This window comes from Syngnathus acus, chromosome 19 (genome assembly GCF_901709675.1).
Source record: "Syngnathus acus chromosome 19, fSynAcu1.2, whole genome shotgun sequence".
Lineage (NCBI taxonomy): Eukaryota > Metazoa > Chordata > Actinopteri > Syngnathiformes > Syngnathidae > Syngnathus > Syngnathus acus.
The window spans coordinates 4,818,466-4,831,249 of NC_051103.1; the positions used below are offsets into that span (position 1 = coordinate 4,818,466).

At 45.2% G+C, this 12,784-nt stretch overlaps 1 protein-coding gene across 2 annotated transcripts; it reads left to right on the plus strand.

Moving 5' to 3' along the window:
* Positions 1–25: 25 nt before the first annotated feature.
* mpp2b (membrane protein, palmitoylated 2b (MAGUK p55 subfamily member 2)) lies at positions 26–12,431 on the plus strand. Of its 2 annotated transcripts, XM_037277528.1 has the most exons (13): positions 26–314; positions 3,054–3,129; positions 7,068–7,168; positions 7,668–7,820; positions 7,910–8,065; positions 8,143–8,370; positions 9,135–9,266; positions 9,341–9,443; positions 10,255–10,323; positions 10,396–10,557; positions 10,642–10,844; positions 10,927–11,055; positions 11,128–12,431. In XM_037277528.1, the coding sequence occupies exons 2-13, from the start codon at positions 3,099–3,101 to the stop codon at positions 11,302–11,304; spliced, it is 1,644 nt and encodes a 547-aa protein (XP_037133423.1). In that variant the 5' UTR covers positions 26–314; positions 3,054–3,098; the 3' UTR covers positions 11,305–12,431. The 2 variants fall into 2 exon arrangements, with proteins under 2 accessions (XP_037133423.1, XP_037133422.1); XM_037277527.1 differs by lacking the exons at positions 26–314; positions 3,054–3,129 and adding an exon at positions 4,081–4,405.
* The last annotated feature ends 353 nt before the right edge of the window (positions 12,432–12,784 follow it).

A 12,784-nucleotide genomic window follows, 5' to 3' on the forward strand; every position in this document is an offset into this window, starting at 1 on the left:
CAAGAGGCAACTCATTAATTTCCGCTGACAGGAGGTTCCGATCCATTGTCGACTCGCATATGTGTGTGTATTGTTGTACTGCACCGTCACGTTTATTCTCCATCTGCAAACCTTATTGAACAAGATCGAAGAAACGGTACGATTCAAAGGTCAAATAAGTGTTTTTCTTCGTCTTAAGGCAAGCGCGCTGTGTGGGTTGCGGTTGACGTCTGGAAGTAACTGCGAGGATTAACCAAGACCTGCCGCCGACACCAGCTGCACCGAGCCGAGTGGCATTCACAAGCCGCTCTCAGGAACGCGACTCCGGGATCAAGGTGAGCGGGCAAGTCCCTTCCATGGAAGGAACGTCGAACACAAAAACGGCCAATTTGTTATCATTGCGTTTTTGTCTTTTTTTTTTTTTTTTTTTTTTTTTTGTCTTTCTTTTTTTTCTCTCTCTCAGTAATTGTGTTTTACCGAACCTGTAAGTCCACAGGAACGCACAAATAGCTACAGGGATTCCGCCCAATGCTTTTAAACAGGCTAAATAGTGGCCGTAATAAATAATAATTATGTATTGTGTGAGCATAACTGCCTCATTGCACCTGTCCAGTGACGTCATGTGTCGCCTTTACCGTGAAGTACAGTATTCATTATCCAATTACAACATTGGCAGTTTAGTCGTATTTTACATTATTACGGTTTTTTTCAGCTGTAAACGTCGATATTTGAATATCCAAAGTATTTTTAAAAACGCTGGAGTGTGCGCATGCGCGCCTGCAGGGCACGTGCACAGTTGTTTTGGACCCCCATTGCAAACATTGGCGTCGACGAAAACCGAATTCATAAGTGGTCATCCTTAAACTGAGTCATATGAGTTTGAATGATGGGTTAATCCTGAACACAGGTCTCAGTTATAAGAGGGTGTGCGCACTTGTGCAACCATATGATCTGAGTTGTATTCAATGTTTAAAAAAAGCACAAAAATGATTCTATATTCAACATATATCACATACATTTCATTTTAAAGAGCCGGTACTAAAGATATTTGTTTGAGGTTTTAAGTCAAATTGGCTCTGAAATCTCTTGAGTGCAATGTTACAATTTTCCATGACTCGTGTGTATTCTTAATGCAGTACTTAAAAAGTGTGTTCTTGACCTCAGATTCCCACCGCAAGATTTAAATATATTCGATTTAATCATAGAGGTACCTTTTTATAGCGCCATGTTTTGGTGTTATTCATAACAGTCGTCAGCATCGCTTGAACCTCCTTCTGACTGAATCATCTCTTATTTACGTTCTATCCGCAGTTAAAAATAGCACGTTTACTTTTAGAAAATGCTAAAATTATTCAAACGCCCCATACGCTCACACACACCAAAACATCTCAGCAACTAATGGATGGTCTGTCATGGGGGCATTAGTCGTGGTTGGTGAATACAAAAAAAATTCTCCTGGGGGGATTCTCAACTTGTTTCCTTGAGCCAGATGGTGCTATTCAGTATACATGACTTTCATTTTTTATTAGCTCCTCATATTCTATGGCGGTTACTTTATGTGTGGTGATGCTTTGTGTTTATCTGGTTCATTATTTAGTTTTTAATTTCCCACATAAATGTAGAATTCTTGATATTTGAGCTTTTTGTGGCTGCTATGCGAATATGCCATGTACTGTAAATCTGATCAACTCTAATTAAGCTAGTCACATCTTTAAATAGCATCAGTTTTAATTCCGTCATTATTTTACGCCATTTCCCCTGTTGCCATGGCAATGCACAGGGAGGGGGGGGGTAGTGAGGAGCCGGTCACAGTTGTCTTGGATACGGCAGTTTTCCCTGTAAAGTAATGAGAGGAGTTGAACCTGTGGGAGCACGGGGTTATTTTTAGGCCTGACGCCAAGCTCCATATGTGGATTAAGTCTTGTTTGGCCGCTGCTTTTGTGCATGTGTGTTGCGTGTTTACCTGCTGCCGCCTTTAGGTGGTTGTTGTATGGAAACCTGCAAAGGTCATAAAACAAATACAAGCCAAAATGTGTCACCAACAAAGAGCAATCAATCACAATCCAATTCATTTTACCATAATGCTAAAATGAGGGCATTAAAAAAAAAAAAAAAAAGAATTCATAGCCCCAACCATGTTTCAAGTTCCACAATTTCTGCTGAAATCCAAGCTCCGCATTTCCCTGCGCAAACACAACATCCCTCGGGTGGAAGGAAGGCTCATGTGGCATTAAAGAGCAAATCCATATTGATTATTTTCCCCCCAAAGCTCTTTAAGCATGTGATAATGTTAATCAATACTTGTAGTGTAAACGCATCTGTCGAACTGTATTCCTTGTTGTGCGATTCAGTGCGCACAATCATTTTAAATTTTAATCTGAGGTTCAGATATGTACGCAAGTGTGACCCTACAGTGACATTGCTGGGGCTGCCGTAGCACTGCTTTTACCATTGCGATATGTTGTCATAGCAACCAAAAATTAGCATCTTCTCCTGCCGGCATCTCCAGTTCAACAGCTGTGCACTTTCTTCATCCCTGTTATTGAAACCCACTCTCCTCGTATCCGACCCGCCCACTCGACATATTGCCACTACTAGCAGTCTTTTTTTTTTTCCCCCAATCACGTGACTATTGATTATTCTCTGTTTACATTCCTACATTACCAGGTCACCTGACGATCTAGTTTTGGAACTCCCGGTTTTGGTTCTCATGGTGCCTGATGTTAAATGGATCAATTAGAATCAACAGATCCTCTCTAAGCCAAACGTTGGCTGGCCTGCTCACTCACCCGCTTGTTCAATCTTTCCATCTGTTCGTAATATTCCCCCCACGGACACAAAGGCACTAACTGCAGGGACGTCTATTAATAGTTCCTAAGTGAGTTGGATTGCAGTTAATGTGGGTGGGAAGCTTGTTTAGGCAGATTGAAAACACGATAGTTGGGCCCTCTGTGATGGGAGGAAATTATTTTCTGCAAAAGTGCCTTCCTGCCGGAGATGTTGCAATCATTTGCTAATCAATACTTCAGTTTTGTCTGGAGTTTTTCCCCTCTAATGTCTGTTTGCTTTTGCAGGTCACCTAGCAACTTTGGCGGAGGACACAAGGAAGACGTCCTAAAATGCCCGTGGCAACGACTTTTTCTGATACCGGTAAGTGGCTTTGTCAACATCCGCTCGCTATAACTGCAATTTGGCACAAGACTAAAATTATACTTGAGATATAACGGTCACCGTCGGAGAAGATCTTGACACCGCAGCGGTACCTATCACGTTGAGTGCCTTGAGGAGCGACGAAGACGTCAAAAGAGCCCAAGTGATAGTGAAAGCTTTGGAGCTAATCCCACACATTTCATCTCACCAGTTCTAATGTGACTTAATGAACTGGCGAATAGTTCGCTTCAAATCCCGTCTTAAATTAGTCATGCCTCAAGGAGGATTTTTCTGATGCAATCTACGTCACAGGTAGGCTGAGAGACATCTGATTCTAGTTTGTTGAACCGCAAAAACATGGCGCCACCCATCAATTCTCCCTGCCGCTTATCCTGTAGTATTAGAAAACAAAAAAATCCATTCTATCCGCATTCTAATGTTACTGAGTACTCTGTGTATTGTTTTGCTCTTAAGTATTCACACAAAGCAGTCAGGTTCAGAGGGAGCCGCATAAAATGTGTGAGTTGTCCTCGAGCCAAGGGCTCAGTTTGGCATTACAAAACAAGCCAGAGTAAGTACTTTTTTTTATATTTCACAAAGCTTTTTTTTTCTCAAACAGACTTGAAGAGAGAAATGGAGAAACGGTCACCTATTCTCCGCCTTCACTTAAATTCCTTCCCTCTGGCACAAAGACAATTGTCTTTATTCTCGCCGCACGTCGGCAAGGCTCACGATTAGCGTTGACGTCTGCCCTGTTTGTTTATTGCTCATTTATGATTCTTCACAAGCCAGCTCAGTGCTACTCTTCTGCCCAGCTAACCCCCACAGGGAAGCCTCCAGGAAAATTGCCCAGCCCCCCTCCTCCTCCTCCCCGAGTAAGCATCACACTTTCTATTTTCTTGCCCGCTCCCCTTTTACGTGTCATTCGCTCGCTCTCTCTCTCCGGTCTACTCCTGCACACAAGCCTGTCGTCCGCATTCATTCATGCGGAGAAGAGGACGTTCAGTCAGGCGTGCGTAGCTCACACACTTTCACGTCAAGAGCAGGTGGAGAGGGAGGAAAAAGAGCCAGGAGCCGTTTGGCAGGAGGAGGAGGAGGAGGAGCGCAGCCTCACACACAGTATTGGGCGTCTTGCCGTGAGTGTATGTGCGCGTGTCGGCGCGGTCTAGTGAGGTGTTGGTCACTATGGCTGGCAGTCTGTTTGGAAGACTCTCCCTTGAGGAGGGGGGCTCGGCCTTCTCGTTGGAGGGCCTGGAGATGAAGCTTGGGGAAGAAGGTAAGACCACAGTTGTCTACTTTGCGACATGTTCATCAGGATGACCTGGATGGACTTAATTAGCACAGGTACATGATATAAATGCAGCAAAGCCGTTAACATCACGGTTAAGTCAATAACCGGGGAGTCTGTTGGCACATCTTCGGTGACGATGACAAGTCGCGACAGAATAGGCCCCAGGGCGGCATTGGCATGCACGGGAGGAGCAAAAGTACAAGGGCGGCCGTGGATGCAGAAAGATGGCAAGAACGGAGTCGGGGGTGGTTGCATTGCATCGATTGTGTCGAGACAGAAAGTTAGCGTGTGCTTGCGGAAAGTTCTCTGACCTCTCCTCCAAGGACCGTTTCAACTGTGCGGCTGGATTGAGATCATCGGTCATTTCAAAAATCGAAATGTTGAACTACATTGGAGTTCCAAAGACACGCCATTCCTAATTGACAAAGTTCATTAATACTGCATATTGTTTCATACCGCACATGAATATCCCCTGTGTTATTTATGCATCCATAAATTGGCTCGCGTGACCCAGGTATGGGTTGCCGTAAATTGTTAAAGGCACGAACGTGCTTGCCAGATGAAGTTAGGTGGTGTCACGGCTCACGGCGTCCATTTAAATACGCATGAAGTTACATTGTTGAAAGTGCATGTGCCACACTGGGTGCTGGCTTGCGACAAAGCCTGTCAATTGTAATGTGACTTGACAGCAGGGACAGCCATAATGAATCCGGTTTTCACGAGGGGCGGCGGGAGCGTCTGAGTCCGTATATTCACCATGGGCAATGAGCTCATTCATATGCCATCATGCTGTAATCAGACTCCAGGTCACATTGTTTACATCTGTTTGAAATCATACAATTCTCAGGGTGTAACTCGGGCCGCTCGCTTTGCTTTCACTTTGTTGGTTTGGCCCATCAGAGATCGTTGCGGGCTCTCTTGAGAATAGGACAATTGAAATGGGCTCGGGCTCAGTCTACGTGATAATGTGCTGACACTTACAATTATTTCGCCCACATTGTCCGCAGGGCAATATATTATAGCGCTCGAGCTGCACACAAAACCGGACAGGCTTGTAACAAAAAAGTTGATTGCGTTACGCGTTGGTGGGGATGAAATTTTTACCGTGACATTTGTGGCCGCGTTGTAGTGTCGGGCAGCTTTAATGGCAGATGTGGCTGACCTTGAGTTAGCGTATAGCTAATTTTGGAGTCAGCCAGTCCTCCTTTAAATGTTTCCAGTCGCCTCAAATTTTTTTGCTATTTTGTAAGTTTGGGAACTAACTTATTATAATTGAATTACCTCAGAATGGCCATCAATAACTTTTGAAGGCCTCCACTTGTAATTCCTTTGTATTTCAGCTCCCGACCGATTGGCGTCAGCATGGAAAGTCTCAACACCTCATTAAGTCCGAAATGACTCATCCGGTGACTCAAACCACAATGAAATGTTACGGCCTCTCTCTTAGACATCCATCTCAAAGAAGCTAAAGCTGAGTTATTAATCACGTTATCTTGTCAGTTCGAATGACACCCCATCGTGGCTGCGAGGCCCCCTTGAGAATCAGCCCTGCGCACCTCTCGGAGTCCCTTCACGGCGCGCCATAGCAACAAGGCAACCTTCACTAAATGCTTTGTAAGAGGTTCACGGTCTTCCCCTCCTGCACAAACAATAACGTTTAGCTTCCTCCGTGACATCGGCTTTAATTGTAGCCCTTCTCGGAGGGCACAACGGCTCCCTTTAATTTGCCTTGCTTGTAATTTCTGAGTGATGCCAGAGGACATCACGCTGTTTTATCATCATTATTATTAGCGATCCTTCCTTCGAGGGTGTTTATGAATCATGCGTTTATTGGTGAATTTACTTCTCAATCGCTGAGCTGATAGAAGATGTTTAAATTGGGTATTGGTAAAAAGTGATTTACGTTGTCACGTTTGTTGGGTGTAGCAGAGAGCGTCACACAAAAAGGGTGATGAGAAAGAGGCTGATGTGATTAAAGAGACTTTTAAACGGAGTCTGGCGCTCTGATGTGTTCTGCCAGGTGCAAATCTGGCAATATGGAGCAGAACTCTTGTCGGAGGAGGCCAAGCACAAAGAAAAAGACTTCGCTGCAGAAGCCTCGTGCAATTAGTAACTTAATTCACTTTGAAATGAAAGGAAGCGCTGTGTAATGATGAACGATCAAGGTCGTCAGCTTCCGTCACTGTTATTGCCCGCCTGGCTTGTGTCTCGTTTGGAGACAGAGCCAAGATGTGACTTGTGTCCTTATTCCGACTTTGAGAGGCAGCTTAAGCTGCGCTACGGAAGAGAAGTGGGGATTGTTCACGTGCTTGTAATCACTCAAGCTCACAGTGGAAATCGCTCTTCGTCGAATAAAGTGTCAGTCTCCTCATTTCCTCTGTTGGGAATTGCGCCGGGTAGAATCGCTCTGTAATATTTTCTTGTACACGGATTCTGAATTTTCCTTCCAGTCGATATTTTCTAGTTGTATGCAAATGTAGCGCTTTGAGGTGACAGGCTCAGTAAACAATATTTGTCTCGACTGTGTAGCTGTAAATTCATTTCATTGGGAATTATACCATTATGCGTTTACACTGAAAGGACCCCAAACTGTTTGAATCATTTGGAGCGGGAATGAGTTCTTTTCTTCTTTGGGTCTTGTTTGCAGTCATGCATCAGGCTTTGGACACGCTGAGTGACAGCATCAGCTCGACAACTGCCAACGACCTGGACCTCATCTTCCTCAAAGGCATCATGGAGAGCCCAGTGGTGAGAGCCAAATCATAGTTGCCAGGAAGTTAGATGCATTTTGGTACTACATGTTTGTTTATGAGAAGTCTTCTTTGTCAGTAATGATGACTGTTTATTTCTACACTCCAGTTAAAATGGGCCATTAAAGGCTTAGCAGCGTAGTAGCACCTTGGAGGAAATTTAGCGATTAACCGAAAGAGGCTAATCTGCTCAGGCATGCCGTGAGTGAAAGCGGCTCGTTGATTGATACAGACACTTTTGACATCACTGGTAAATCCATAAACACTGTTGCGTGCCGAGCGAGGAAGCCAGATGGAGGGGGGGAAAAAGTGATTCTGTGTGCGATGGTGAATTGCATTGATTGCCCGGCGCTCTTGATAGAATCAAGCAATCTAACCGGGTACAGAATCAGATCAGTGATTGGAGTCATCAGAAGCGCAACATGAGAGCTATCCTGTGTCAATAATGTCATGACAAATGTGTGGATGCCATCTGCTTTCTCCTCATCCGTGCCAAGGCTCACGAGCACTTTGAGGAGCCCAAGCTGGAGGCGGTGAGGGAGAACAACGTGGAGCTGGTCCAGGACATCCTCAAGGAGCTCAGCCCACTGGCGCACAGGAGCCAGGCAGCCGACGAGCTGGTCCGCATCCTGAAGGAGCCTCACTTTCAGGTGTGGAAAGGAAATGTCACCGTGCTGATTGATTTGGAGATAGTGTTGGAGCCATCAACATTTTCTGTCATCCCTCGCCGCCTTAAAAGTCGCTCCTGGAGACTCATGACTCCGTGGCCTCTAAAAACTACGAGACTCCGCCTCCCAGCCCTTGTACTTTCATGGACGCAGCCCTTAACAACCAACCGGTGCCGCCTGACGCCGTGAGGATGGTGGGCATCCGCAAGGTGGCTGGCGAGCACCTGGTGAGTGGATGAGAAACCTGCACTGGATTTTCTGACGCAATTGCATTTTGCTCAGTACAAAACACTTGCGTGCAAAGGGAGTGACCTTCCGCGTGGAGAGCGGCGAGCTGGTGATCGCCAGAATCCTCCACGGCGGCATGATCGACCAGCAAGGTCTGCTCCACGTGGGGGACATCATCAAGGAGGTGAACGGCAAGGAGGTGGGCAACGACCCCAAAGTCCTGCAGGAGATGCTGAAGGAGGCGAGCGGCAGCGTGGTCCTGAAGATCCTGCCCAGCTATCAGGAGCCACACACACCCAGACAGGTCGGTCCAGACTATTGGTTGGAATCTTAGGTGGGACATTTCTTGGGAGGGATGGAAAATGAGTTAGGCATTTATTTGATTAGCCTCACAAAATCTAATTCTGGAGTGTGATGTTCTGATATCTGAATTGTATTTTTTTTGTCACTTAACCAAACGCAAAGTGACCTTTTAATGGCCCAGAAATTGCAGTTTACGAAACCGACAGTTATCCAATTCGCTTGGCGTTGTACTCGTTGTCTGACATTTACTCCCATGTGATCAAATATGCAGCCAGCGTTTTAATATTAGCATTTTTCAGCGAAGAGGAAAGTGGCTGCCAATTGTGTCTGGTCAGCCAATAAACATCAGCGCTCTGCTTAAAAAGCATCTTTTTGTCCCGAGCCGAACCTCCACCAATATAGTTTGTGTGTGTGGTTTTTCTTTCTTTTTTTTTTTTTCTTTTTTTTTTTAATAATGATCATACATTACTGGAGTATTAGAAAAGGCGTCAAGTGCAGAAAGGGGAGGGAATGGTTTCCATGGCGATGCGTTTTGGCTCGCTCTGGCTGGAGTTCTCTGGCGCCTCTCTCCTTGTTTCTCTCTGTTGGTGTCCTATCATTGAACGTTGCGCTTATCAGCCTTAAACTGTGACGGAGAGTAGATTTGATTGTTCTTCTGCCAAATTCAATAACGCTCAGTCATGCGCGGAATTAATTAAACAGTATGCAAAGTATGTGCCTGTTTGTTTTAAACTCCTTTGTAGATCATCCCATATGTCTTTCCAGGCTTTTGTCAAATGTCACTTTGACTACGACCCGTCGCACGATACCCTGATTCCATGTAAAGAGGCTGGACTGAGATTCTGCAGCGGAGACATTCTGCAGATTTTCAATCAGGAAGACCTGAACTGGTGGCAGGTCGGTACAGCCTCCCACACATGCGACACGACAGGGGGCCCCGTTTGTTGCTCTCAACTCGTGTCTTTTCTCAGGCCTGCCACATCCAGGGAGGGAGCGCCGGTTTGATTCCGAGTCAGCTCCTCGAGGAGAAGAGGAAAGCGTTTGTGAAACGAGATCTGGAGCTCGTTACCTCAGGTACGGCCGAGACGACACGCCTCCTCTCGGCGGCGCCCAAACAACAGAGCGAACGCTTTTCAATTATGCAGATTTGACCCCTTGCTGCATAAACACACAGGGAACAAAGACAACATCTGTTCCACTCGACGACATGCGTGCATTTTTCACCCGCGCTGTCACCTCTCCAGTCTGCCTGCGAGCGCCCCGAATTCTGGTAATGAGCACCAGCAGGACTTAAAGATGGCGGTTATTAAAATCCGCAGAGCTAGGATTTTGCATTGACGAACGGTGTGCATCTTTTCACAAATAAAAATTGGCTGGAATTTTATCATTTTATTGCTTAAAAATAAAATATGTTATATACACCTTTCAAATAACGAACGACCTGGCCCATCTGTTCATTTTCAAATTCAAATGTGGCCCTTGAGCACAAACCTTGCCCAGTCTTGTTTAAAAATGTTGCAGTCGTCAACAGAGAAAAAGCCAAGCTGTGCGGTGAGTCACAGAATAGCCCATCACTTTTTGGAGAACAGCCACTGACATACTCTAAGAGCTCTCAGAACCAGGAAAGGACATATCGTTGTCCATTCTTGATGTAAAACCAACAAATTCAAAATATTGCCGATGTCTTTCCAGTGGGGGAAGGAAAGCTGTAAACACAAAGGACATCATTCCCTGGATCTAACTAGCTAACACAAAAGGACACGTACAGAGCGTTTGTGCAGCGACATCTAGTGGTCATATATGCATATAACATCTGATCTTATAACAGCTGACACTTTATGGAACGAGCTGGCAGAAACAAGCAATCTGTTTTGGTTTCTCACAGGACCTTTGTGTGCTGGAATGGGTGGCAAGAAGAAGAAAAAGATGATGTATTTAACCACCAAGAACGCAGGTACTTGAAATCCCAACACAAAAGGGTTTTGGACTGGGCTGCGTGTTAATTACAATTATTAATCTTTGAAAGAATTTGATCGTCACGAGCTGCGGATCTATGAGGAGGTCGCCAAGGTGCCCCCTTTCAGAAGGAAGACGCTGGTTCTGATTGGTGCGCAGGGCGTCGGGCGTCGCAGTCTCAAGAACAAGCTGCTGGTGCTCGATCCTCAGCGGTACGGCACCACCATCCCATGTGAGTGCAAATGTGCAATAACGTACTCAACTGCATGTCCTGATCATGATGTTTCATCTCTCGAGTTGACTTTTGTGTCTCCAGTCACCAGCCGAAAACCAAAGGTTGACGAGAGAGACGGTCAGATGTATTCCTTCATGACACGCAGCGAAATGGAGTGCGACATCAAAAACGGCCGTTTCCTGGAGCACGGCGAATACGACGGCAACTTGTACGGTACGAAAATCAACTCCATACACGAGGTGACGGAAACGGGAAAGATCTGCATCCTGGATGTCAACCCCCAGGTAGGTGGTATCATGCACGAAAGTTACTTTTCAGGATAACGTGAACTCTTTGACTACAGCAGTAATCACGATTTTCTCCAAGGCTCTCAAAATCCTACGGACGTCTGAGTTCCTGCCCTACGTGGTGTTCATCGAGGCTCCCGATTTTGAGGTCCTCAAGGCCATGAACAGGTCGGCGATCGAGTCAGGAGTGGTCACGAAACAGTTAACGGTGAGTGCCAATGTAAAACTCAAGACAACCAAACGGCCTATACGCATCCCCCTTTTGATGTGCTCCCTTCAGGACTCGGAGCTCAAGAGGACGGTGGATGAGAGCGAGCGCACCAAGAGGGCTTACGGACATTACTTTGACCTCTGCATCGTCAACGACAGCCTAGAAGCCACGTTCCGAAGTCTACGCTCCGCCATGGAAAAACTCTCAAACGAGCAACAGTGGGTGCCTGTCAGCTGGGTCTTTTGAGTTTCAGTGCACAGCAGTAGAACGGCGGACCATTCCCGTTGACGCCTCCCCCACCCTCATTCAGGGGGGCAGAAATGTGAAGTGGTTTCTTTGGACCGACTTGGTGTTGTACTTAATTTGTCATCATTCTGTCGATATTGAAGCGGTTTTAGAGTTGGCTTTCGGTTTTTAGCACGGTCGTGTGAGTGGGTGTGTGCTAAGCGCCAACTTGCTAAGAAATGTGGCGGGACATAATTTGCTCCATGATGTGGGACTTGTTGGCGATTACCCCCACAATTTGTTCTGTCCTATAGGGAGGCAAAAAAAAAAAAAACAATCTGAAATACGCTCAACACATCTTGATGCATCTGGGGCAAATTGGAGCGTACTACTTGACTGTAGCCAGCAGGGGCGCAGTTGGTTCCGTCAACAACGGCAAGAAGCGATAGGACGTTACCTTTGCGCAGGAGTTCAGAACATTCAAAGATTGGCATTACAAATATTTTAAAATGAACATTTAATCAGTATTGATTGTTACTAGTAGTTGACCAAGAAAATGTAGTGGAATGGCCAGTTCTTGTAAAGAGTCATGTATTTTAGGTAGGTCAGTCATGGGTCGAAATCTTTTAGCCTTCCAAATTTCAAATACCTAACGTAGTGTCATGTTTACATTGAATTGTTACAAGACAGACGGTAACATACCAAATGTGATATTTGTATGAAATTCCATGTATTTTCCCACCCTAGCACCATATACTAGTATGATTGTATTTGTTAAGAAATGTGCTCTATTTGTATTTCGTCACTCATCTGGAAAATAGACAGCAATAGAAACCTATTGACACAATGCGACAGTTATCAATATCAACAAACTAGCCAATATTGACCACAACCTGTTTGGTTTACTGAGAATTGCAAAGCAAGTAAACATGAGAGAAGCAGAAAGTAGACAAATGAATTTGAAGACAAACATTACAAATTTCAATCTGAGCTGATTTGTCACATACAAGCAGTCCAGTACATATTTTGCCTTAACATTGTTTTAAAAAGCCAAGGATTTACTGAATATTTAAATACTTGTTCCACCAATACTGGCAATGTCTTCATATTTATTTTAAGTAGTGTAATAAAAACTATACCATCACTCAGACAAGTGTCGGTGTAGCTTTTTACATTTAAACTTTGATGCACAGTAACAAAAATCTATTGGTCATAGAAACGTTGGTGGGCGTGCGCAAGTGCTGGTCGAGGGGGTCCTCCAGTGATGAGGAGCCAGAGGCAGCGTGATGGGATACATCTCGTAGGCGGGAGGCGGGCCCCCTGGCCAAACGTTTGTCAGTTTGGGGTCAAACTGAAAGAAATTTCAACAATATATAAACCGCTCAAGAATTCTTGACAATTTAACAGCTTATTAATTTGTGGCTCAAGCATAGGCTAGTCCAAAATGAAATCCATGTGCAATCTGATAAGTTATATGTTACAGATGCTTATCAAGCACCAG

Excerpts from the sequence above, each read along its gene's own strand:
- mpp2b (XM_037277527.1), top strand. The coding sequence starts at position 4,315 with ATGGCTGGCAGTCTGTTTGGAAGACTCTCCCTTGAGGAGGGGGGCTCG. Across the intron at positions 8,066-8,142 it reads AGGTGGCTGGCGAGCACCTG|GGAGTGACCTTCCGCGTGGA; the intron begins GTGAGTGGATGA and ends TTGCGTGCAAAG. Across the intron at positions 9,444-10,254 it reads TCTGGAGCTCGTTACCTCAG|GACCTTTGTGTGCTGGAATG; the intron begins GTACGGCCGAGA and ends GGTTTCTCACAG.